This window comes from Phytophthora infestans, genomic scaffold, assembly GCF_000142945.1.
Source record: "Phytophthora infestans T30-4 supercont1.4 genomic scaffold, whole genome shotgun sequence".
Lineage (NCBI taxonomy): Eukaryota > Oomycota > Peronosporomycetes > Peronosporales > Peronosporaceae > Phytophthora > Phytophthora infestans.
In genome coordinates, this window is record NW_003303755.1 from 4,441,408 (window position 1) to 4,467,926 (window position 26,519).

Below are 26,519 nucleotides of genomic sequence, written 5' to 3' on the forward strand. Positions count from 1 at the left end.
AGACGCTACGGCCCCGGCAGTAATATATCGACGTAGTTGACATTGAGTCAGCTAGAATATATGCTCTTCGCCCGTGCTTTGATCTGGCGTAGCAGCGACATCTCGCGGGACAGCAGCATCTCCATTCGAGACAGGATCGTGATTGTCGGGGCGAGGTACGAGTCGCCCTTCAATGGCTCCTTGGACAACAGCAATACGATCTTCCAGTTCGCGAGCATGGGACTACCGGCAAGAAGGGAGCTGTTATAAGAACATCACATCGTTCGCGCCAACTAGTGCGTCTCACCTTGCTTTGCGAGAGTTCTCTCTGTAGATTGATGACCTCAGCTCGCAGCGCTATGTGATCCGATGTTAGTTGATCAACTAGTTTGTCCTTGTTTCGCAGTCGCTGTCTCAAATTCTAGTCGTCACAAACAGCATGTAAGTCAAGATACCAACACAACTCTACACACGTGGACGCTACCTTGTTAGCCAGTCGAAGTTCAGCGGCAAGTCGACCTTCACCCACAGAAAACCCACCACTTCCACCTAGACCGAGCATGTCCTGTTGACTGATGAGCCACGATCGCTGCAAGGTAGAGTGCGCTTCTAGCGCGCTACGCAGAAGAGTGGACTGCTGGTCGAACATGTGCTGCATCTCGCTGGTAGATGGAGAAAGGAAGAACTCTCGAGCATCCATACTGTCCAGCTCTTTCGTTTGCTCGCCTCCGAATCTCCGTTTCTGGATGCCAGCGCCTGGCTTAGACAGACCATCCAGAGCCATGATCACATCCGTTCCTTCCGATAACGTAAGGCCCAACTCCGTCCGTGCTGCAGCTGGAGCGTCGGACAACTCATTCGCGGAGCCTAATGACGGGCTTCTGCTGCGCGTCGCCTCGAATTGTCGCTGTGGTAGATCTTCATTTGCGCTCAGCTCGTCACTCATATAAGCTCCGCCGACACTACGGCCGTCAAACTCATCGGCGCTGGCATATAAAGGTGCCGCAGACACCAGCGCTGTCCACTCATCTAGTGACTTTGATTCCAAACGGGGATAGTATTTATCTTCGAAAGGACCACACTCCTGTCGCCAGCGAAGCGGCCACCGCTTCGTGGCCAGTTCGTCTTCGTTGTCCTGCCCACTCTCGCGATCAGCCTGTACACGGCGAATTTTACTGTTCAAGAAGTTCAGCTTCTGCTGATGGATCGCAAACTGCTCGTTGCGAATTATCTTCAGCGTTTTGGCCGCTTCCATCAGTGGGAACGAGCGGTTAGCGATGAGATCGATAGCATTAGCCACAATCTCGTCGATATCTCTTGAAAAGGCTGCAGATTCCTCATATTCCAAGCGACGAATTCGCGCAAGCACCTTGAATAGATCCAACTGTGTCCGACATCCCTCCGACAGGCCGTCAATCGGCTCAACGCCACACAACAGCGGACCACAAAACGGCATTCCTTGTCGGTTTGTGGCTAGCGTCGACCAGATCTTTTCCAGTCGTTTGGAAAGTTGGACTTTAGACGGCGCGTTGAGGTAGCAATTGGAGCACAGAAATGTCCGTGACTTCTTGGATAGAAGCTGCCCTTGTGGTAGCTAGCGATACGAACACAACATTGTTATGTCAGGATCAATCCCAATAAACAAGTGGGAAAGCTAATTACCTGCGGCAGCGCTGCATCTGAGATGGCAAGTGGGCACTGATTGCACTTCCACAGCAAGTTTTTGACGTTGGGCTTCCGCGGAGACGCTTGTTTCAGCGTTGTCGTCGATTTTTCACCATCTTCACCCGTCTCTTTCTCTCCTGTCAGCGCACATACGTGTCGAGGGCAATACCACGTGGCATCTTCATCCTTTGGGAACGGATAGGCACCCAGACAGAACTGGTGGTAGACCTTCGTGCACCCAGCGAATTCACACACAATCAGCTCCCCTCCAAAGCCACACAGCAAACACTTCTCCTCCGATCTCTGCTCGTCGTCGGCTGTACCGGTATCCGGATCGGACAGGAGCTGTGCTCTGCTACTTGGCATCGAGAGCTGAGAAGGCTTTTTCTTCCTTCCGTCCAGCTTTTTGGGCATGGGTGGCTCTTTTCCAGGCGGGGGTGAGACTTCTCTTGACGACGATCGATGACCTCGAGGCTTTTTGACTGCTCCAGCAGATCTATCTGGAGAAACAGAAGACAGTCGACGCTTCACGATCCCATCTCTGGCGTTGTGTTTGTGCTTCTTCGTCTTCTTTGTGGACGGAGTCTTCGCTAACGGCAACGTGCCATCGAGTCCATTCACAGCTGTAACACTAGAGTCTTGACTGTCCATCGCTTCCGCCTTTGCACGTTTTTGCAGCTCCTTTTCGCGCTCTTTTTCACGTTCCTTCTGGCAGTCTGGGCAAAACCATTCTCCGGGTGGGACCGACACCAACGGAGGGCTCAAACAGTTCATGTGATACTCCCGCTTGCAGTTTTTGCCGTCACATAAGATCAGAAGCGAGTAGTGGTCGTCCACGCGGTTGCAGCGTTCACAGGGCAGATCTACTGCCTCCTCCCTGCGCTCCATACTGTTAGCAAAATCAAAAACATGTGAGCAGAATCTCCACGGAGTCTCCACGGAGAGTGTGTCAGCGCACATGCGGTCGAAGAAGCGCTTGCCCGTCTCGTCCGTCACGTCCATTACGAGCTTGGCTTCGTCCAGCGCTTCTTGGATGTGCTGCTGGTTGTATTTATTCGACGCTGTAAGTGTCGTCAGGTCTTCTGGAAAAGGCTGAATGGACGATTTCGAGACCCATCCGCTGTGAGAACGTCAAGAATTTACCGCGTTAGTCAGCGTCGCGCTCTCAACTCTTCATTCTGTAGATGACACGTACTAGTTCCTGCTACCAAAAAAGTAGACACATGCTTGGCCTTTCTTGGCTCGATATCTTGCCATTTTGGCAAACTCCCCGGGTTCGCTAAACTGAAGGCAAAGGAGCATTTAAGGACCTGTCAATCACTAGACCCCCCACAAGATACGAGGGATGAATGCGTACCCTGGCTGGCCAGGGCTGGTAGCGTCCGACACGAGCGAGTACCAGTCCGCCCCTCTGATTCAGCACATCTTGGAGTGAGCTGTCGCTTGTGGCCAGCAGTTCTGAGCGCATAGAGAGAGACGTAGAGGTCCCTGGTCAGTCCAAGCCGCTCTTGTACAGAGTAATCGTATTCGCGCTACTGCCCACCATAATACTCTTCCTTGCGCTGAGCCAGCTCCTCCGAGCTGATCCGTTCCTTGGCCATAGCTCCGCCGTCCGATGCCGACTGATCTATGCGGGGTGATAAAGCAGGAGTGAAGGTCAGATCTTTCATTGGCTACATCCTTGTCGAAGTCGAAGGTTTCTTCGATGCTGCAGACTCCTCATCTTGCTGATGAGCGCGCACCTGCAGCACTCGGATCTCGCTCGTCGCTTGGAAGTGTGACCGCCTTCTCGGCGTGCGCTGTACACCACGATTCTTTCGATGATTGGTTATATTCAATAAAACAATGTGATTGGATAATTATGCTTTCTCTCAAACTAGGGAATCAAGTTGAAGTTGACATGCATTCTTAACGGAGCATGTTGAGCTGGTCGCGAAGCTGTTGGCACTGCGTGAACAGCTCATCTCGCTCCTTGCGTGTGGCTTCCAGTGTATGCGAGGCTCGATCCAGCTCACGTTGAGCTTCTTGCGCCCGAGCCTCGCGCTGTTGTTGCCGCTCAGGCGCGTCTGGATCTTCCTTGCGAGGTTTTTCATTTTCCTCCTCGTCCTCTTCATCGAAGGCGTCCTCCTCGTATTCGGCATCTCGTTGCTCGGCTAATAAATCCTGCCAGTACTCAACCGTCTGCATATGCTGTTCGTGCTGGCGCAAGACCTGCAGATACAGCTTCTCGGCCGTGTCCAACTTCTCCTGCAAGAGCTGAATCGGTTCCTGTTGCCACAAGTCGGAGTTCGTACTGACCGAGCCTTCTCCAGCGTTGTCTCCTCCTCGGTGTTTCGGTAACAATTGCAGCTGGCTACTTTGTGACCGCTGGATGGCAGCCTGCTGACCGTCCAAGAAGCCTTCCATTTCTCGTAGTCGTGCTTGCCACTGTCCACCACCGTCGGTGGCACTGAGATCGACAGTCTTGCCTGATTCGCTACCAGAGCTGATGCTTTTTCGTGATGCTTCAGTTGGAACTGAAGTTGTTGCTACTGACGTAGCCCTTTGTTGCTGTTGGACATGCGTGAAGAGTCCTTGGTAGCAGCGTACAAGCAGGTTATACAGGTGCGAGATGAACTGTGGGTCGGTCAAGTCGCTCGAGTTTGCGTGAGCCTGAGCCAGCGCATGCAGTATCGTAACAGCCAACTGTCCCGTAGACAGTTCTCGCAGTGCAGCAAGCGACAGATAGAGCGTGTCCTTATCGTGTCCCTTCTTCTGTAGTGAAAAGCTCGCATAGTTGGCTCTACCATTGTTCTCACGTCCAAAGTGCTCAACGAACGTTAACTCCGCAGCAGGTTCTTCTCTTCCTGCCACAGCTTTAAGCAACAGCGCCGCAAAATCTCGTCGCATTTGCATTCGTTCATCCAGTTTCTTCTCCGAGACTTGCGCAAGCTTCGACACGTCCACAGCGTTTGCGTCCAGAACTCCAAACGCAGATGAATCCAAGAACGCCTGCTTATCATCTTGAATTTGCCGCTTCTCGTAGCGACATCCGGTCGCCACGGCTTCAGCAACGGCGAGCCGATAGGCGGCATAACTTCGATCATCTTCTCCAACGTTGGCCTCTTTCAAGATAGGGCTCTCTTGTGAAGATGGGAGTTCCTGGACACTGTGCTTGAATTCTGCTACCAGAGCTTCAATCTTCGTCAAACGCTCTTCTAATACGTCTTCAAGGCGCTTTGCCAGTTCATCAGTCAGTATAGCTTGAGATTGAGAGGGATCTGAGTCTTGATCGTCACTTGATTGTGTCTTTATTGGGGATATCTCGAGAAGCTTCTGCTTCTGATGTAGCCTCATCTTCTCCTGTACGATTCTCTGGTTCATAACAGCGAGGATGATCTGAGCCTTACGGCGGAATTCGTCTTCTATCAGAGCTTTTTGCTGCGCAGTTCGAGCTCGCACGCGGTCTTTCTGCTGTTTCCCGCGTCCTTCAAGCATCAGCGTCAAACGCTGGAGTTGTTTCGCGTGCTCTCGTTCTGCAGCGTCGCGTTGTTTCGCTGCCCCAGCAGGCAAAGTTTGAAGTCTTGAGGTCAACAATCGCGTCATTGCAGCGCATTCTTCTGCGAGTAACGCTGCTAAGCGTGTTTCAACTTGAGCCAGTTGATCTTGCTCTTCCTTAGCTAGATGTTGTAGCTCCAATCGCTTCTCTGCTTCTAGTTCTCGACGACGTTCATGAGCCTCAAGCTCTAGTCGAGCTCGAAGTTCATTGACAAGATCTTCAGCCTCACGCTGTGCTGCAGTCAGTGACGGTTGCTGGGGCTGTTGCTGTTGAGCAGGTTGGGTCTGTGCAGCAGCGGCAGACACATTAGCAAGCGCTGCCGTGTGTTGTGCGTCGAAATGAGCCAATAGGTAAGCCACTTCGCGCATCTGTCGCTCTTTGAGACGTTTTTCGGCCTCATGCTTCGTCTCTTCGCTTTTATTCGTAGCTGCGTGTTCTGCTTCTCGCAATTTATCAGCAAACTCGGAGTCGATTTGAGCTAGCACACTCTCAATCTCCGCAGCGTCACCACTGCGACTTGAGATTTCCTGAAGAGCTTGTGCTTTGCGTGCTGCTTTCTGCTGAGTCACGGCATGAAGAGCTTGTCGTACAAGGTCGAGGCTTTTAATCGCAAGTGCAGCCAGCCGTGTGGCCAGCTCTCGTTCGTGTCGAGCACCAACAACCAACTCGATCGCTCCAAGAAGAGAAAGCTTCGCTGGCACGAGTCCGTACATGAAGAGCTGCTGCACAGCTGCCACATCTTGCTGTTGCTGGCGATCTGCTTCAGCCTTTTCATCCGCCGGAGATAGCACAGGTTGGTAATTATCAATCGTTTCTGTCGCTGGGATTGCCGCCTGTTGTGCTGCCTCAGCTAGTGCTTCTTCGCGCTCCTTTTCAGCCTTAACAGAGTCTTCAGCCTCCTGCTGCTGTCTGGCATGTAGACGTTGACGCTCAAGCTCGCGCTTTTCCTCGAGCTCACGCAGCTTCCGAGCTTTCTTGGCTGCGATCCGAGACTCCAGTCGCGCCTTCTGTGCGACTCCATCGGCACTATGCGTCTCTCGTAGCTCACGCAAGTTTGTGTTGAACTCGTGAGCCATTTTGTCTGCAGTCTCAATCGCTTGCTGTTGAAGCTGTAGAGCCAGAGCTGCTGCTCGCTTTGCAGCTTGTGCCTCAGCTTCCCGGGCCAGTCTTGCCTCCAACTTCTCCTTCTCGCGTCTCTGTCGAGCTCGTTCCTCTTCCAGCTTCCGTGCCAAACCTGCAGCTATCTCCTGTCGCTCTCTTTCCTCAGCTTCAATTTCTGCTTGAGCTTGAGCTTGAGCCAACGCTTCAGCCTTCTCACGCTCCGCAACAAGTCGAGCCTCTTCTTCAGCATCAGCACTATGCTGCTGTGCTTTAGCACTGGCCTCCTCTTCTTGGCGTTGCTTCCTTGCACGCCGTTGAGCAATGCGTTGCTGTAATTTTTCTTCTTGTCTCGTTTGCTCTTGGGCCAGAGATGCCGTCAGAGCACGGAGCTCACGTTCATGCTCTTCTTGTAAGCGGTTCATCTCCTGTTGAGCCACTTGTTGTTGAAGCTCGGCTCGTTCACGCTCTTGTTGCTGTTTTCGCTCTTGAAGAGCACGGACAGCTTCTTCCTGTTTGCGTTGGATGGCGTCCCAAGCTTCTTTTTCTTGCGCTGCTAGAGCTGCAGCTAACGCAGCCTCTTCTTCTTGTTGCTGCTTTAGTTCAGCTTCTTCTGCCACCTTCACGTCAGCTTTAGCTGTGGCCTGAGATATTCGCTTCTCTTTTCGTCGAGCTATTCGATCCTGTAGCGAGCGTTCCTGACGTTCGCGTTCAGCCTGCAGTGACTCCCGTAGCTTTGCAGCTTCAGCGTCGTGAGCGTCGCGACATGCTGCGAGCTGGGATTCGATCTGGGCTTCGAGTCGTAAGCGTACGGCTTCGTCTTCGAGGCTTTTAGCAGCAACGCTGACGCCATCGCTCTCATGTTTCTGTTGCTGTAGATGGCGCTTGTTCTTCTTCTCAGCTAAGCGATCAGCGAGTTTGCGCTTCGAGTGTGCAGCCTCCGCAGTCTGAAGTTGCTGGGCATCTCCACGATGGCGATCGAACTCTGCTGCAACGCGTGCTGCCTCTTCTTGAGCCTGGCGCGAAGCTGCAGCGGCTTTTGCGGAGGCTGCTGCAGCTTCTTGTAGCTGTGTAGCTGCTAAACGCATTGCAGCCTCCTGTCTTTCTCGTTCTTGAGCTACCACTGTTGCCTGTTCTTGCATGATCTCTTCTTGCAGAGCTGCCATGGCGACCGCTTCCTCAGCATCTTCTTCCTGTCGATCGTGCGAGCCCTTTGCTCGTCGTGCAGCCTTCTTCTTTGCCAGCTTTTCGCGTAACTGTGTCTCGCGCATGCGCTGATCACCTAGCAACAACTCTTGCAGCGCGCGCCGTTCACGTGAATGCTCTTCCTCCAGTCTCTTGAGCTCACGCTCTGCTGCCGCTTGTACGTCGAGCGCAGCCCGCCGCTGAGCTTCAGCTTCTTTTTCAAGTTGGCGTGCCACGACAGACAGTTCCTGCTGCTGTCGCTCAGCTAGTTGCTGCCGTGCAACCCGTTCTTGATCTGCCAGCTCAGCTTGGGCAACTTCAGCTTCCTGTTCAATTGCAGTCTCTGCATCACTGCTGTCTTGGTCGGTAGCATTGCCTCCACTTGCTCGAATCCGCTGTCTTCTAGCGTTCAGTCTCTGCTTCAGCGCTAACTCCTGCCGCGCACGCTCAGCTCGCAAAGTCTCATCTAGCTTAGTCGACTCAATATCGTGTGCTTGCTTACACGCAGCCAGCTGCCGTTCGATGTCTGCAGCTCCACGCTCGTGTGCTTCACGTAGAGCGTTGGCAAGACGTTCCTTCTCCTGCGCGGCTTCTACGTCTAGCTCCCTCTCCTTCACTGCTCGCTCATGTTCAATAGCCCCTAGTTCCTGCTGTTCTTCGAGCTGCAGAGCCTTCTCAATATCAGCCTCCGTTTTCCCAGATTCGTCTCCCTTTCGTGCTGCACGTCGCTTATGCTCAAGACGAGCCGTTAACGCTGCTTTTCGAGCAGCCGTCTCCGCATCAAGCTGGTCTCGTCGAGACTTCACGCCTCGAGCATGTGCTCGTTGCACGAGTGCAATCTCTCGATCTACAGATCCGTCATCCTCCGGCTCTACTGCTGTCGCCTCAGTCGGCTTTGAAGTGGTAGCAACCTTCTGACTTTGCTGCTCTCTGTCCTGCCGTCGCTGGTTCTTTCGTTCGGCCAGGCGTTTGGCCATTTCTTCTCGACTGACAGCATCGGCCACAGCCGAACGCTGTACTCTTGACGTGAATGCTGCTTCATATTCCGCTCTCACACGCTCTGCTTCGAGACGAGCGGCATCCAGCAGCATTAGAGCAGCCTCCTCCGCTGCCTTATTAGCCGATAAAGCACAAACTTGTGCCAGCAACTCTGTTTCCTTTTCACGACGAATTTCGCGTACCTCCGCCTCTGCACTCGCCAGGTTCGTCTCAAATGATGCTTCCAAGACCTCCATAGCTCGACGTTCTTCTTCACTTGCTTCAGCATCGGACACTGCGATGCCATCAGCTCGACGTTGATCACGTTTGCGACGCAGTTTCTCACGCAGTGCGAGCTGCTGGCGCTTCTTATCAGCAGCCAGACTATCACGCAGCTCTGCTAAGCGTCGATCGTGTTCTAGAGCAAGACGTTCCAGTTCCTCTCGCGCCCTCCGCTCTGCAAGCTCTGCGTCATCAAGACGGTGGCCAGCCGCGGCGTCAAGAGGTCCCAATATGGCTTCGACTTCCTGCTGCTCACGCTCACGCAGTGCTGTCCATGCTTGAGCTTCCTCCGCACAAAGCTTCGCTTCCAGCTCACGTTCCAGCTCTTCTTCTTCGGCTTTTTCGCTGCCATGCGTCGGTATCGGCTCCGTTTCCGCTTTTCTTGCAGCTCGGCGTTGGCGAAGTCTCTCTTGAAGCAGCTGCTCCTGTTTACGCCGCTCCATTTCAAGAGATTCTCGCAGCTTGCGTTGTGCCTCATCATGCTGCTTTCGAGTCGCCTCCAGTGCTGCATCCAAGTCGTCACCTTTCGATGCAAAAGTTGCTGTCAATGTGTCTGTTGCTTGCTCTTTAGCTTGGAGACTTGCCAGTCTGAGCGACCGAGCTGCCACTGCGGCGGACGCGTCGATTTCCATGTTCTCCCGCTCCGCTGCTCGATCCAGGGCAGTCTCTGCGACTCGTCTCTCTTCAGGTGACAACGCCGTGTTGTTTTGTACCGCCTGACGCTTACGTTGCAGTCGTTCTGCTAGCTGAGCTTTGCGCAGCCGAGTCTCGTCATCAAGACGGGCTTTCAACGCTCCCCAATCGCGGTCATATTCGTCATGCAGTCGCTGTAACTCGCTCTCCAAGTCGTCTACCATAACCGACTGCGTTTCAGCTTGTAGAACTGATGACAGCAGCTCTTGCGCTTGTCCTGCTGGACCATCGGAGCCCTCGCTTGATAAGGATAAAGTAATCTTCTTTGGGCGTTTAGCCGCAAGTCTCTCTTCGATTCTGCGACGACGATCCTGGGTCTTTAGCTTCTTCAGATCGACATCACCGCCCAAAAATACGTAAAACTCATGCGTAACTCTTTCGACCTCAGCGCAATGTGCCAGTGCCAGCGCTTCACGAGCTGCCTGGGCAGCTTCAGCCTCGGCTCGCAGCCGACGAGTCTCAACCTGTAAACTTGTCTCCTTTCCACGCACTTTGTCGTCTAGCTCCTGCAGTGCCTTGTTAGTCTGATCGTTGATTACATCTTCCAGCCGTAAGCGTTCGCGTTCATGCTCGTTATTTAGCTCTTGCATAGTTTGCTGCGTTAATTCTTCCGACGGACCACTCGGGCGTTCTCGCTTCAGTTCGGCGAGCCTTTCGGACCGCCGTCTTGCCATTCTTTCTAGTAGTTTGTCTTGCTGTCTGCGTTGTTCTATGCCAAGCGATTCACGAAGCGCGCGTCTCCCTTCTTCATGCTCTCGGAAGATCCCATCCAGCTCCTTTTCACTTGAAGCTAACCTGGAATTAGCGTCGTCACAGCGTCGTTTAGCTTTGCGATCCGCTTCAGCGAACGCTGCTCCAACTTGGCCACGGAGTCGTGCATGCAGTGCACTAAGCTCTTGCGTCTCGTTTTCAGCGATTCTGCGAAGCTCAGTTGCCTTCTCTTCCTTTAAAGAGCTCTCCAAAGCTGCAAGAGTATTAGCATCAGCGCTGTTCCCTGCAATTTCAATCTCCTGGAGTTTGTCACGACGCCTCTGCTTTAAGCGCTGGCGAAGAGCTTCTTCTTGTGCTTGTCGTTGAACACGAAGGGCATCACGTAGTGCTGCTGTCTCGGTATCAAAATTCGAGTGACAGGCTGCTAGTAGCGCCTCAATGTCCGTCGTGATTTTGCCTCCCGCTGACTGAACTGCAGCAGCAAGTAGCTCGAGGTCTGCGTCAACCTCCGCCTCCAACGCGAATTTTCGCTTGATTGCATCGGTCACGAGTTGTTGCTGAAGCTTTTCGTCCTCCTCCAACGCGTTCTTGTCGCCAGCATGTACCTTTGCATCGCGCTTTCGACGCAGCCGACTCTCGAGTTCTGCCTTCCGCCGCGCTTCTTCTTCTTGTAGCTCTTGTTGCCGTTGCTGCCACGCAAGAAGGTGATTCGCACTCAGCGTCTTGATCTGTTGCTCCATTTCTGCAGCCATAGTATCCGCCACCACATTCTGTTTAGCACCACTAGCACTGGTACTCTCTACTACTGAGGCTGACGCAGCAAGAGCAGTTGGCCGAGACGCTATGCTGCGCTTCCGAATGATCTTTGATGCCCTTTTCGCCAAGGGTTTCGAGGGCTGTCGAGTTCTCCACATCCGCGTCAAAGTTGCCAGTTCGTCATCGCTTCCAGCATTCAAATACTCGCTGCGAGCCTGCGCGACCGCTTCGTTCGTCGCAGAGGCAGCGATTTCAGCAACAGTGGCGTCATGAAGCTGTTGTGCCAGCCTGTCTTCATGTTCGCGCTGTTTCCCACGCTCCTCAATAAACGCAAGTTGAGCCTGACTTTCCAACTGATCTTCTAGTTTTCGTCTCTCCACCAGTTCTTGCTCAGCGAGAACGGCGTTCATTTCGGCCACTTTTTCAGGAGAGGAACCGACTGGGAGCTGCGTTTGCTGCTGCTGGCGACGCTGTTGCATGCGTTGCTGTAGTCGCTGCTCCTGACGACGTTTCTCAGCGTCTAGCGCGACTGTGAGAGCTGCCAACGCACTTGAACTCTCGTCCTGTAGACGTTCAATTTCGTGTTCGATCGCCTCTCGAGCATATGACGCATCTTTCACTCGCTCCGATGCCTCGTGCTCCAGTGTGTCCACTGCTTTGCCCACAGTATTGGCTAGCTCCTTGGCGCCTTTATCATCTCCTGGTCTTAGTAAACTTGCAGCTACCTCGTGCTCTTGTCGACACTGACGAATCTTCCCTTCCACCTCTTTGCCGCACCTGTGGAGCGTAGAAACCAACGCCTTAGCTAGTGCCTCACCTCCTTTCCTCGCATCCTCGTCGAGTGCTGCGATCGCAGCCTTCAAGTGCTCATCAATCTTCGCCAATTCCGTTCGTTCCTTCTCGTCAAGTGAGTCGGGTATGGAGCCAGCAGACTCGCGATTTCTCCTTTCCTCACTCAAATTGGGTTCGTTCCCACGTCGTCGACGATTCAGTGTGTCAATAAGCTTAGCTCTTCGTATCGCAGCGTCAGCTTCCAGCTCTTGACGACGAGTAGCGCTCGCCTGGACATAGTCAACGTGCAGCTGGTCAAATTCACTCTGGAACTGCTGCTCAATCTGCCCCGGAATTTGGTTAGCTAGAGCTTCTAACAGCTCTCCTGTCAACTCAACTCGGGTACGCGTTGCCTCCACAACACCTGCCACTTTAGAAGTCACTTGGTGGTTGTGTCCATTGCCTACCAACCCGTCCAGGTATGCCAATTGGGCATTTGCTACAGCCACAGCGATCGCTGATTGAGCCTTTTCAGCCTCCATTTTCTGCTGTAGCTCGAAATGCTTCGTTCTTAGTTCCTCGAGAGCTGTATCGGTGAACTCTTCCAGCTGAGTCTCCAGCTCCTCTTGTAAGGTGTTCTCACTGTCATGTTCAGTCATCTCGCCGGACAATTCGTCGTTCTCCTTGTTACCCTTTGGGGTGCCGCGACGACGTTTAGCTGCTAAGGCTCTTTGCATCTTTGCATTGAGACGCAGTCGTTCGTTCTCGATGTCTTCTCTGAGAGTTTTAAGGTCGTGATCGTACTCGCCCTTTAGCTTCTGGAGTTCATCCTCGGCATGAGCGATGACCTTTTCAGCCTGCACTTTGTCTGCTTCAGCAAAATGTCTTGCCGTCTTTACCACCTCATTGATGCCATCTTGTTGGAAACCATCTTTCTCATCAGCAGCACCGCGGTTTTTACAGTCTGCAACCTGCTGTCGAAGGCGTTCAACCGCCCTATCCACTGCCTCTTGCTGAAGCAGATCCATGTCGTCTTGCTTCTTGACAACTTCTTCCAGAACATCATCTTTAATCTCTGAAGACTCCAGCATCAGTTCCTTTAGTTCCTCCCCAAGTTGCGATGTATCTAGGGCTCCCTCCACTGCAGCGTCTATGTCATGTTTCAGTGCATTCCGCTTTCTACGAAGCCGATCGTTGAGTTGCTCCTTCTTAAGCGCGTCCTCCATTGCAAGTATCCGGGCGCGATCATTCCAGGCCTGAGAGTACACATCGTTGAGCTGCGCAATGATGTCGGCGTTGTCATCGACTGGATCGTCCTGTTTAGAGTCAAGTACGCCCACTGCGTCTTCTGCTTCTATTAGGGACAGAGGAAGAATCTCATCTCCTGCCGTTCCATCATCGAGGTCATCAAACAAATATTCTGATGACCCAGCAAAGGCACCCTCAGCCTCGTCACCAGCGCCACTTTCAAATTCCATTTCCAAACTTGAAAGCTCCTTGAGATATTCTTGCTCGATGGCCATTTCTTCTTCTCGAAACTGGGACTCAAGTGACTGCTCTTCTTCGTCATGTTGTGCACGCAGAACATCTGCGTCTTCCTGTTCGCGACGCTGGACCTGAGCTCTTTTAGCTTCGAGAAGCGTCTCTGTAGCAGCTTGCCTTGTCGCTTGCTCCGCTTGTGTCCGCGTAGTCTCCACATTTACAGACGACTGAACTGTACGCATGTCTGAAGCAAAGTCGTCTAACAAACGTTCCTTATCCACTGCCGAAAGCTGCGGATAGCTAGTTGCAAGAGATGACGCATACTCTGCAGCACTCTGTTGTGCAGCGCTCTCATCTTTACGCTTCGCATCTGCTACAAGAGCTGGAGATGGCTGCAGCTGTACGGTTGTGGTCATGTGTTGAGATGCTGTATTTAAAGGTACACCGTTCGACCGGAGAAGTGTGGTAAGCCCGACCAGCAGATCTTTGATCTGAAAGAGTGTGTCGTCTCGGAGTTTTGACGCAGCCAGCTCCTCAGCAGACGATGGCGTATGTGCGCTAACTGTCGCCTCTTCAGGTTGTTGTGTACTTGTCGGCACTCCAATACGATCTCGTTGCTCTTGATTCGCGGAGTTCCATTCCTCTTTGGCGCTCGTCACCGCTCTACTCAGTGCATCTTCCGCGTGTTGAGCTCCATGTCGGAGCTTAATTTTACGTGGCGCTTCTTTATCCAGCCTTTCGTTTACCTTCTTAGCTCCAGCCGCAACTTCTGTAAGCAGTTTACTAAGACGACTTTGCATTTGAGTCTGTACAGCACGCTCCTTGACTGGATTTTGCTCCTCGCGAACGGCATCCAGCTCGCGACGGAAGCTGGTTTCTAAGTCATCGATCGTAGCGAGTACTTGGGGGAGAGCAGCTCCAAACTTTTGCAGGGATGACAGCGGTCCGAACAGAGCCTCGTCCTCTTTGTTTTGGGATTTCTCGACATCGCCATGCAGTTCCAGGAGTTCCTGAAGAATGTCACTAGAGCTTGCGGATTCGTGAGCTGCTGAACGAGGCGTGAAGTACCGTTGAGATGCTTCCAAGACGAAATTGCCCACTTCACGTCGTCCTTTCTCCTGCTCTGTGAGGTGAATTAGAGACGAAGACGTTTGTGTCCTTGGGTCGGATGCTAACAAGCTCTTCAGGTCGTCTATCACTGTCCGCGTATGCTCGAGACAAGATTCCTCGTTCGTACTGGTGCGCTCAGGCGTGCAATCCTCCCTTGGTGAGGCCATTTCCTGCACTATGGCGCCAGTTATCTCTGCCAGCTGTGTACTCCATCCTTCAATTTCACGAAGACCTGCACTCACACTACCCAACATTGCAGTCTTCTTCTGCTCGAACTGCTCACGATCTTGTAGGTCACGTTCGAGATTTTCCAGCAGAAATTTCTCTCTGCCCGCCACACTCTTTGATCGCGGACGTCCACTTATTTTACTGATCGGGAGCGCTTCAGAAGCTTCCGCTATCTCTGAAGGAGAAGGGTCCTCTTTACTTGCATCTGGAGATGCGGCGGAGGCAACCAACGCGTTCACGAATAACCTTTTGAGTTCAATAGCCTCCGCTTGCAAGTGTTGCATCAAGTTCTTCACGTCTCCCTTTTGGTCCTCGAAGCTTTTCGTCACAGCTTCATGATGGAACTGAAGTCGGTCTACAAGCTCACGCAGATCCAGATCTTCTTCGTCCCAGCGTCCTAAATCTGCGTGATACTCCATCGACGCTCCCTTCATCGGCTCTTGTCCTCCAAGCTGGAGTCGCTTCCCCGTTGTCGTCGGTTCTGCCGTCACAAGGTCACCATCACCTTGCGGGGAATCGGTGGTCACCGCCACAGTACCTTTCGAGTGCATAGCTGACAGGTTTACTTGTTTATTCTTCGCTCGATATCCGCTGACGCTCTTCACAGCAGTATTGGTCCAGCTCTTGGCTCGGAAGTAGTACAGACCTCCAATGACTGCGATTACCACTCCGAAAAGCCCACCCAGTAGTCCGATGATAAGCCCCCAGTCCGGTGCCAAGATAATGTCATCAGTCCGTCGCTTGGCACTCACAGTGATCAAGTTCTTCTCATTCAGCGGGACAATTGGAGCTTCCGTGGGGCAACTCGTACCAGTCTTCATCACCACTACAATTGTCTGGGCTGCAGAGTTGAGCGAGTTCCCGAACACGTACGTCCCTGGCTCCGTGAAAGAGAAAGCGAATGCCGATACGGTGCTCGAGTTCGCATTCACCTTCGCTGCAAGCGACCGGAAGGCTCCGTAATCGAAACTCGGGTTCGTGTTGAGCATGGAATCCTTTAGATAAACCGGGTACGAACGAGGTACGGACAAGTCGAAGAGCAGACCGTTTCCTACTGATAAACAAACCATGGGGTTCGCGATGGAAAGTGAAGTCGAGGCTGTGGTTAATCGTCGTCTTCGAGAGGTAGCGTCGGAAATTACTGGTGGTAGGTCATACGAACCTGAAAACCCTGTCGAGGCCACGGCAATCGAGTGAAGCTGGCAGTCACTTCCAGTCGTGCAAGATACCTTTGAGACAAGACCACTAGCGCTGTCCTCGTTCGATAACGGTAGCACTTCACCAGAACCGGGATCGTAGAGCTGCAGTTGACCCGTGCTGCTGTTCACTTGAATCTGTGTCGCTTCATCACGGCATTTCTTATTGCACACCGTATCCAGGTCAGGTTGTTCGTCACACTGGCAAACGCCGAGACTAGCTACGTATGTGCCTGTACCGTTGTCGCAAGTTGCGTCACAAGCTTTCCCGCTCGCAGAGACGCATAGGCCGCTATCAGAACGTACTTGACTGCTGCTACACCGGTCGTACACAATTGGCTGACAATCCACGTCTCCGTCTTCGTCACTGCGCAGGATCATATCTTGGTCATAGAACTCGTAGCCAGGTTCGCAGATACAGTACCCGTCTGTCATTTGGAAGGCACGATGGCTACCAACACACATGCATTTGGTGGCTCCGGTTCCGGCAAAGGCGCTCGTTGAGCACGGTAAGCAACTTGACTGCCCTACAGAGTTCTGATACGAATTCTCGGGACAGAGCAGACATGCTGACACATTTGAGGCTTTGTAATTCGGTTGATAAGTTCCACGTGGGCATGCGATCTCTGACGAGCTGCCGGTAGGGCAATAGTAACCGGGTGGGCATGGATAGCCTCTATCAACCTCTCGGCTTGTCGGGTGGCTTGAATTGGTCGCTCCAAGACAGACAAATCCTTCTAAGCATTCGTCACACCGGGTTCGATTAACGTCGATACCAAACGTCCCAGGCGGACACGCTTCACATGATGAATACAGCGACGTATATGCCCCATCTAAAGGAGTAGTTCGACCAAGATACCCCAGTGGACAAGGAAGCTGCGCTGTCGTTCCACTGGGACAGTAGTGACCAAGTGTACAGATCGAGGTCGAGGCAACTGCAGGCGAACAGAAGAAGCCTTCTGGACACGTGACTGGCGTCGTTGTGTTATACGGGCAGTAGCTGCCACCAGGGCACAGACGTGGTGAGCCTACACCCTCAGGACAGTATGTAGTAGCGTTGCACACTGTGGGTAGAATCACTCCAGCTTCACAGTAAGACCCCCCAATACACTGCGAGCAATCATCTGAGCTTTTGGCACCCCGAAGTGCGCGATACTTTCCAGCTGGACAAGGCTGCGGTTCAAACGATCCACGAGGACAATAGTTCCCAGGAGGACAGTCGTAGTCTGTGAGATCCAATATTCCGGTTCGGTTACACAGCTTTCCAGCATCGCAAGGTAGACAATCTTCCTGGTTTGCCATTCCTTCAGCTCCGTTGTATGTACCGGCTTGACAGGGCACTTCGCTGACGCCGTACGGACAGTAAGATCCAGCAGGACACGGCACAGTACTGGTGCCATCATCGCAGCTCTTGCCTGCAGGACACGGATTACAGTCACTTTCTGCGATTCCTAATGTCTGGAGGCGTGAAGAGTTCTTGGGGCACGGAATGGGATCCAGGACTCCTTCGGGGCAGTAGTAGCCGATTGGACATGGACCTCCCAGCTCTGTTCGCCACGACATGTCACTGTCCACTGTGCCGTTCGTAATTGGTGCTACTGGATTCGGATGGTCATTGCGTAATTTGCAGTAGTACCCAGCAGTACACGAAGCAGTCACTGTTCCTGCGACGCAGAACTTGCCTGCAGGACAGGGCGCACATTCATTAGCACGCATAAGCCCTACCTCGTGTCCGTAGGTGCCATTCGGACAAAACACAGGATTCTCGACCCCGTCTGGGCAGTAGTATCGAAGAGGACACGGCACTGGTGTTGTCGAATTGGTATCGCAATAGCCACCAGCCGGACACATCACACAAGTTCTTTGCTTCTCGACACTGTTGTACGTTCCCTTTGGACAGCGGATCTGGTTGGAAGACCCCACCGGGCAATAAAAGCCGGGGTCGCATATGCGACCCGTAATTCCATCGATCGGGTCGGCCATCCAAGCTCCGCCAAAACAAACGTGGCCACCGTCACACAAACCTCCAGTGACACCGTCGATTGGCTCAGCAGTAGTAGCTTTCCCAACACAATAATGACCTGAAGCGCAGGCACCTGACGTTGTGTTGGTTGGTGGTAACCCTGAGCAGAACTTTCCGGGTGGACATTGTGCACATTCCTTAGAACTAGCCAACGCTATTTGATCTCCAAACGACCCAGCCAAACACGGATACTTTCTTGGTGATGGTGTTTGCAGTGGACAATAATAACCTTGAGGACAGATCTGAGGAGTACCACTCCCGGCCTCGCAGTAGTATCGTTCAGGACACAGCTTACAAGACGCAAGACCTTTCTCATCCGCGAACGTTCCAGCGGGGCATGAACGCGGCTCAAACGAACCCTCAGGACACTCAGATCCCTTTGGACACGGCTGCGTGGCTGAGCTTTCACCTCCAGGACAGATAAACCCAGCTGGGCATTTCTCAAACGGAGTCACGATCCCAGACGTGCTACAGATGAATCCTGGAGAGCAGGACAAGCAGTAACTTGCATTCGCGTTCTGGGTGGTCTCTGAGTAGCTCCCCGGGAGACATGGAATGGGGTTGCTAGTTCCTTGAGGGCAGTAATGACCACGTGTGCACACGTCACCGATCATACCGAGTGAGTTGTTCTGGCCCGTTGGTGTTGCTGTGTAAGATCCTTGGACGCAGTAGAAACCTTCCTTGCAAGGTAGTGCAGCGTCGGTATTTGTCGACGAACAGTATGCTCCAGCATCGCAGACGATCGGAACCGCGGAGCCTTCGGGACAATTGGTACCTGGGAGACATGGCCCACCAGTTACTGTAGTTTCTGCTGGTGTGCTTGTAGCAGACCCACCGGAGCAATAGAATCCGCTACGGCAAATTCCGGTTGGCTCCACTGCGGCGTATCCGTCGATAAAGGTACCTCCTGGCGCTGGTGTGCATTGTACGAGGTCTTGTAGTCCTGTCCGATCACCGTAGGACCCAGGTGGACATGGGAGCTGAGTTGCTCTTTGAGTACTCTCGGGACAGTAGTGACCCATTGGACACTCGTTGCCTCGATAATCGCTGCAACCAAGTGGACAGAAGAACCCGCGTGGACACGGTAGACACGTCGAAGCACCGGTGGCATTGGAGTAAGAGCCTTCGGGACACAAGATCGGAGTGACCGCACCTTGTGAACAATATGAGCCGATCGGACAGATTTGTCCGCCAAAGTAGATGGTCAGCTCAGTTCCCTGCGTCGAGCTTGTCACTACCTTCACAACACCTGAGGAAGGACTAGGCTGCGTGTTGTTGCGCTTGCAGTAGTAGCCGGCATCACACAAACCTGTGGGCTTCACTTGCCCTGCGTCGGTGCAGTACGAGCCTTCGTCACAAAAGACGCAATCTCCGGGTTTCACCAGTCCAGTGTCATTCGAGTACGTTCCAGTAGGACATGGACTCGGCAGGAACGTGCCTTCGGGGCAGTACGCGCCGGCAGGACACACGTGCGTATCGTTGTCAGCAGTTCTACCAAATGCACTCTCGGCTCGTGGAGGACAAAAGCTGCCTGCCGCACACAGTCCTGTAGGCTGCAGTAATCCCAAAGTGGCGCAATAAGATCCCGGTGTACAATTCTGGCATTCCGTCACGTTCGTAAGGCGAACAGCGTTGCTAAATGTTCCAATCGGACACGGTACGGGTACTTCTGCTGTACCTGCAGGGCAGTAGCGACCTGCAGAACAGTCAGCGTACGTGCTTGTTGCTATACCATCGCAATAGAATCCCATTGGACATTTGTCACAAACGTCTTGACCCTTGTCTGCAGCGTACGTTCCAGCACTGCACTTTATTGGAGCAGGGCTGGCCTCCGGACAGTAGAAACCAGTAGGACAGACCGCTCCGGTCACGCTATCCGTCGGTGTCGGCGTCGACGCATTTGAAGTACAGTAGTAACCAGGGTTACACGAACCCGATGGAGCAGTCAAGCCTGTGGAGCTGCAGTGTTTGCCTCCGGGGCACAGCGAGCACGATGCCAGACTTGTACCTCCCGTTCCTGTTCGGAATGAGCCGATTGGGCATGGTATGGCACTCCCTGTACCTTCTGGACAGTAATTGGCCGCCGGACAAACGTACCCATAGCTCTGGGCCATCGGGTTGGCAACTGGTGAGGCGCCCGTACACACAAAACCAGCTAAACATGGTCCACTCGGCGCCGAAAGACCATAAGAATCGCAGTACTGACCATTGGGACATGGTTCGCACTGCTCAATCTTGACGAGGCCTTGGACATCCGCGAACATACCAGGTAAACACTTCACTGGCAGAGCAGTACCTTCAGGACAGTAGTTTCCAGTGGGGCATATTGTAGGCGAAATAGTCCCCGGTAACCCACAGTAGTAGCCGGCTGGACAGATCACGCATCTGTCTTGAGCAGGATAGAGATTGAATTGGCCTGGTGGGCATGGGGACGGAGCGGTGGCCTCCGCGAGCGAGAAGAATCCAGCCGGCGTCTCCATTTGAGTCGGTATCGCAGCACCTCCGATACAGAAGTAGCCAGGATGACAGCTATCTGTCGGTAAGAGCAGTCCCGGTGTCTCGCAGTACTCACCTGGAGGACACGGTACGCATTGCCCCACAGACTCCAGTCCTGTAAAGTTATTATACGTCCCAGGCGGACACAACGTCGGTGATGAAGACCCCAATGGACAGTAAGCACCTGGTGGGCACTGGTCACCTGTATGTCGATTCGTCACGCCAAATAAGGTTGACTCGTAGTTCATCGGCGCTGACGTGTATGCTCCCAGTGTGCAGAAGTAACCTGGATCGCAAAGACCTCGTGGCACGGTGAGTGCTGTCGAATCACAGTACATACCAGGAGGACACTGTAGACAGTCGTCCACAGTTCGTAGTCCAGTAGCGTTAGCGTACGTCCCGATCGGACAGGGTTCGGGTTTCGCTATCCCTGTGCGGCAGTAATATCCTGCCGGACACGTGACCGGGTAGGCTGTTCCAATGGGGCAATAGGATCCCGAGACACACAAAGCACAGTCATCTTCACTCTGACCCATCGTTCGATTCAGATAGTATCTTGCTGGGCAAGGCACTTGCGTTCGAGAAGTTGAGCGAAGCGGACAGTAGAATCCTGGAGAGCACACACCCGTAGGCTCCAACGCTCCGGCAAGACTGAAGTAGCCCGCTGGGGTGGGAGTACAATCGCTCATACTATCCTGGCCGGTGAAGTTGCTGTACGTACCAGCAGGGCAAATAACTGGAGACGGAGTAGCAGTCGGGCAGTAATATCCTGGCGGACAGGCATCCATTTCTAGTGCAGGTTCACTATCCGATCCAGCCGGGCAGTACGTGCCATTGTAGCACGTGCCGTAAAGAGCTCCGGGTGCTGACCAACCGACTGCGTTCGACCGCATATTTGCTGCACTTGTCGCCTCACTGTAGCAGAAGTATCCAGCTTCACATGTCGAGCACGCTTTGGATCCACTCGTAGAAAATTTTCCTCTGCTGCAAGGTTTTGGAGTGACAGAAGCCTCGATGCAGTAGTAACCTGCAGGGCAATTGATACATGCCGGCCATGCGTCTGCTGGACCCACCATTTTCGTATTGTTGACGGACGTGAAGCTTCCTGGTTTGCACGGGATCGAAGCCACAGACCCGGCTGGGCAGTAGTAGCCTGGCGGGCAGTCGTCGCATTGGCTTGGCTCGAATAACCACGTGTTGGCTGTGTATGTTCCACTTGGACACGGGAACTGGGTACTCGAGTACGTTCCAAGCGGACAGTAGTGGCCAGGTGCACAGCTTCCGTCAATAAACGACTTGCCCCCTTGGCAGTATTTACCTGGCGGGCAGATATCACACTCCGCTGCAGCTGACAGCGACGTACTGGAGCTCCACGTTCCTGGCAGACACGGAAACTGATTGGGGTAGGCTGTGCCGTTCGGACAGAAGAAGCCCGCTCCGCAATCCAGCATCGTCTGCGTTTCGCCTCCAGTGCCTTGCAGACAGGAATGACGCAGCGGACAAATGGTGCAGTCTTGAGAACGGATGAGCTCCACACTCTCGGTGTATGTTCCAGCAGGGCAGGGGTGGTCTGTTGCAAGTACTGTGCCGCCTGGACAATAGTGGCCCTTAGCGCAGCGATCCACGTAGTCACTTTGACCCACGTGAGGGCATGACCAGCCAGGCGGACAATCCAAACACTCGTGCAGGTCTGCCGCCCCTGTTTTCGGGTTGTATCGGCCTGCAGGGCATTTCGTCGGAGTACTGCTCGCTTCAGGGCAGTAGTTTCCTAGTGGACAATCGTTACACTGCGAGCCGATAGTCAAGCCAGTCTGTGGTCCGCTAAACGTTCCCGCAGGACACGGATACTGATTAACGGTGCGTGTGCCTTCTAGACAGTAATAACCTTGTGGACACGGCTGCGGCTGTGAGCTTCCAGTGGGGCAATACGACCCTGTTGGGCAGACTTGACACACATCCGAGCTCTTCTGTCCTTGATTCGGATTGTACGTTCCAGCTGGACACGGATTTTGAGACGCACGTTTGGTGCCTTCCGGGCAGAGAAACCCTGCTGGACAAATCTGCCGCGTCAACGGCGTCGTTCCCATTTCGCAGTAGTAACCCTCCGGACAAGGTGCACACGCGTGATCAATGCTCTACAACACTCAAAAGGTCAAGTTAGATTCGCTGTTGTTGGGGGAACTTGTCTGCGTTCGTACCTCTCCAGCCGTCACGTTGCCGAATGTGCCTGCAGGACACAGAAAAAAGGTTGTCGGCGGGTTGCAGTAGCCTCCCATCGGACAAGCGTCTTCTTCTGGGGTCGGGTTTGTTGATGCGAGACTGCACTTGTATCCTGGATGGCAAGAGCGACAGTTTGCTACAGCACCTTCACTATAATATCCAACAGGACACGGCTGCGGTAGCTGGTCGGATCGCGGGCACTCGTAACCCGGGTCACACGCTAGACAGCTCGAGGACGCACGCAGACTGTAGTACCCGACAGAGCAGTTCTTTGGCATCTCGTTGGGTTTGTCGCAGTAGTATCCTCGCGGACACTCGATGCACGACCCCGAACCTGTGGGCGAATAAAACCCAGTCTGACACAGCTCCACACTGGAGCTGTTGGAAAATGAGCACGCATAGCCAGCTAAACACGGTGTGCAAGAGCTCGCTCCGCCTGTTGAGTAGGTTCCTTTCGCGCACGGTACAAGCAGCTTCGTCGTTGGATCTGGACACGCATAACCAGCAGGACAAGCAGTACAGATCTTGGCACCAGCCAAACTATAGTAGCCATCAGGGCAAACAACAGGAGGAGACGTTGACGGATCTGGACAGGCATAGCCAGCAGGGCAGATCGTACACTGCACAGCACCTCCCGACGAGTACCATCCTGGAGCGCATACAGCATTCTGGCTTCCATCCACACGTGGACACATGTGGCCTATTGGACACGAAATGCACTGCGTTTGGCCTCCCAGTGAGTACGTTCCTGGTGGACACGCTTCCTTAATTGCTTGCGTTGTAGCTGGACACTGCATCCCAGCAGGACATGTCGTGCAAGCAGTCGCTCCAGGCTCGGCGTACGTTCCACTAAGACATGGAAGCTGTGCAGCCTGACCAGACTGCGGGCAAAAGTGCCCAGCGGAACACTCTGTACATTTCATCTGGCCTTGGGCGCTGAAAGTCCCAGGGTCGCAAACTGTTGGTGCTGTTGTTGCGTTCACACATGCAGATCCTGTCGGGCAAGGCAAACACGCAGACGCGGTGCTTAGACTATACGTTCCGCCTGGACACGTTACTGGTGCACTGGACGGTGACGAACAATCCATTCCAGCGGGGCACGGGGTGCAAGCCGTACTTCCCTTTTCGGAATAATACCACACAGGACACGGGATCGGATCTGAAGTTGGTTGTGGGCAGTATTTGCCAGCAGGACAGTCCAAACACTCCACTGAACCACCAACAGAATACGTCCCGTCAGCACAGCGAACAGGGGCTTCTAATGTCGAAGCACACTTGTAACCCTTTGGACATTGAACGCACTGACCGTCTCCATCCAAACTGTAAGTTCCAGTCGCACATGCCACAACCGCACTCTTAAGTGGCGAGCACTCGTAGCCCTTTGGACATGTTGTACAGTCTGAGTGGTCCGCATTGTTCGTTTGACCAAGTGTACATGCCACGGGGTCTCCTGAAGTCGTGCAAGTGTGTCCATACGGGCAGGCTGTGCATGCCACAGCTCCGTTGTGACTGTATGTACCTTGAGCACACTTCGTCGGCGGCAGCGACGTAGATGGACAATAACTCCCTGCATCGCACAGCAAGCATGAAGAAGACGCATTATGCGAATAGTAGCCCGCAGTGCACGCAACTGGAGCCGCGTCAATCGAGCACTTCACGCCAGCACCACATAGAGTACACACTGTGGCGTTTCCCAGCGAGTAGGTACCTGCGGCGCAACTCAAGGGACTGCTGTACAGGTCGGGACAATAGCTGCCTGCAGGACACACATGGCAAACATGGTCACCCTGTGTGGAGCAGCATGGACAACAAGTTAGCACAGCCAAAGTACAAGGTCGTATCGCTATGCTTTACCTCCAAACTGTAGCTTCCAAACTTGCATAGTACCGGCGACTGGCTCACATCGACACAGCTGTGGCCAGCAGGACACGTACGACACGTCACCGCCCCTTCGATGCTGCTGTATGTGCCGAATGGACATGCAACAGGCTCCGATGTTGTCGAACTACTGCAAGCGAATCCGCGAGGGCATATTTTGCACACTGCTGAGCCATCAGCGCTATAGTATCCCGCACCACACAGCTGTGGCGCTTGGTCCGCTAATGGACACATGTGTCCACTTGGACATGTCGTACAGGTCAAGCTGTCTACGACAGAATACGAGCCGCTCGAACATGGAACTGGTTCGACGGTCGGATCAGAACACGCGTATCCAGCAGGACACTTTTCGCAGGGTGTAGCTCCTGAGTTCACGGAGTAAGTGCCTTGTGCGCACGAAATAGCATTGATCGCGCCTTTGGGGCAGTAATAACCCTCTGGACATTGGGAACAGGTTGACTGGAACGTCTTATCGTTGAAGCTCCCTGCTGGACATTCGTGACACTGAGTCTCGCTAGCACCTGAATAGGTACCAGTAGGACAAGGATGCGGACTTGCTTTGGAATCACTGCAAGATGCACCCGCCGGACACACTAGACATGTCGACATTCCTTCAGCGTGTGCATACATACCTGTCGAGCAAGTCTGACAAACACTAACATCATACGCAAATTCCACGTTAGACGACGTTCCGATGGGGCACGCCACTGGTGCCACGCAGGATCCCGCACAGAAATATCCAAGTGGACAGCCAACACATTGTGAGTCTCCTGTTGTAACGTTAACGAGTGGAAACCATCCTGCGCGACAAGGTTCCACGCAAGATTTCATCTCGAGCGGCTCGTAGTACACCAGAACTTCGTTTTGCGGGAAAACTAGATCGATCTTGCCGTTGTAGTTTGCATCAGTCGAAGAAAGCTGGTGAAAAATAGCACTACGTGTACTTGTTGATACAGTGGATGCTGCCACTGACGCCACCACGTTAACCGCCTTCGGCGTGTTCCACGTACTGGCTGTAAACACCACTTGATCCGGAACAGTCTCGATAAACGAGTCCCGGGGTGTCATGTGAACAACGACGTCGCTACTTGGTTGGGACAATAGGGAGATTATGTAGCTGTCGTTGCGAAGTCCCTCCACAACCGCGAGAAAGCGGTCCGAGAGATGAACAGCGGGAAAGTCGTTCTCGCTAATGTGAACGCTCACGTCGTTGACCGCTGCAAAGGTGTTGCTGCTGTCACCGCTGATAATCGTGTGTCCGATCCTCACTATATTCTCCTGAGTGAAAGTTCCGCTCACAACGTTATCATTTGTCGCAGTCACAGTGACTTTCGCAGGAGTAGACCAATTCGACGCGGAAAACACTAAATATTCCGGATCAAGCACCAGTTTCGCTTTGATAGCTGGATCTCCGATCGAGAGTGTCAAGGCAGTGTTTCCATACGGTGGCGCACTCAATGAGACCGTGTATTGCGCTCCAGTAGCGTCACCTTCAGTCACTCGAAGACTCAAACTACTGAGCACCACACGTGCTGTCGCAAGGACATTGTCGGACGTGTCCACATATGTCCGATCGATGATGCGACTAGCTGCATCCAGTGTCTGCAACATAACCGAAGGACCCATGGGACCCTCCAGCAACGGGTGCGTGATCCCTTCGAGCTCTATGACCACGTCTTGCATCTCTGCACTTTCTGTTCCCGAACCAACTGCACGCTTAATCCGAAACACATTATTCGTCGTCGAAAGTGTAAAATCTCCGCTTAATCCAGCAACACTTGACAAGATCACACCCGATAACGAGCCATACATATATGGAAAATACACAGCAATAACCCCATCATTCGGCACAGCGTGTGGTAATGTCATGTGGACTACCACCGACGCACTCCGACCGCTCAGTAGGTTTGAAAACGCTAGCTGTGCGTTCCAAATCACTCCGGGCTCGACCTCCATCGTCGGCAATTGCACGGTCCAAGTAAACTGAGATCTACTGTCTGAAATCGTCATGGCTCCAATACTGACTCGACCAGCGCGACTGGGATTCATTATCCCCTTCAGTTCGAATCGTATCTGGGTACCGGAACTCACTTCTGCTCCATCTCCACTGCGCTGCACAGTCAACTTCTTGGTATTTGTGTCCACCGTGACATTCCAGGTGCCACTCAAAGTCTCGCTTAGCATTGCCTCGTCCACAGCAGCACCCGACGTGACGGTAAAGAGCGAGTTG

The 26,519-nt window shown here is 53.3% G+C and overlaps 4 protein-coding genes across 4 annotated transcripts; 1 reads left to right on the top strand and 3 right to left on the bottom strand.

Annotated features, from left to right (window-relative positions):
* Positions 1-51: 51 nt before the first annotated feature.
* PITG_04002 (uncharacterized protein) lies at positions 52-3,431 on the bottom strand (the record flags this gene model as incomplete). The annotated part of the gene is made up of 10 exons (XM_002906983.1): positions 52-101; positions 198-200; positions 274-400; positions 464-1,573; positions 1,642-2,533; positions 2,603-2,764; positions 2,840-2,928; positions 3,002-3,102; positions 3,188-3,271; positions 3,387-3,431. 9 exons carry the CDS (start codon positions 3,243-3,245, stop codon positions 52-54), a joined length of 2,592 nt encoding a protein of 863 aa, XP_002907029.1.
* Positions 3,432-3,552: 121 nt separating this feature from the next.
* Positions 3,553-23,078, bottom strand: PITG_04003 (uncharacterized protein; the record flags this gene model as incomplete). Its single annotated transcript, XM_002906984.1, has 11 exons — positions 3,553-8,336; positions 8,478-9,638; positions 9,762-10,524; positions 10,603-11,002; positions 11,090-12,069; positions 12,124-12,281; positions 12,348-12,738; positions 12,799-14,649; positions 14,704-22,326; positions 22,390-22,997; positions 23,051-23,078. The coding sequence occupies 11 exons, from the start codon at positions 23,076-23,078 to the stop codon at positions 3,553-3,555; spliced, it is 18,747 nt and encodes a 6,248-aa protein (XP_002907030.1).
* Positions 23,079-23,396: 318 nt separating this feature from the next.
* On the top strand, positions 23,397-24,278 carry PITG_04004 (uncharacterized protein; the record flags this gene model as incomplete). Its single annotated transcript, XM_002906985.1, has 3 exons — positions 23,397-23,733; positions 23,992-24,111; positions 24,151-24,278. 3 exons carry the CDS (start codon positions 23,397-23,399, stop codon positions 24,276-24,278), a joined length of 585 nt encoding a protein of 194 aa, XP_002907031.1.
* Positions 24,279-24,470: 192 nt separating this feature from the next.
* On the bottom strand, positions 24,471-26,245 carry PITG_04005 (uncharacterized protein; the record flags this gene model as incomplete). The annotated part of the gene is made up of 2 exons (XM_002906986.1): positions 24,471-24,493; positions 24,538-26,245. The coding sequence occupies 2 exons, from the start codon at positions 26,243-26,245 to the stop codon at positions 24,471-24,473; spliced, it is 1,731 nt and encodes a 576-aa protein (XP_002907032.1).
* Between the last annotated feature and the right edge of the window lie 274 nt (positions 26,246-26,519).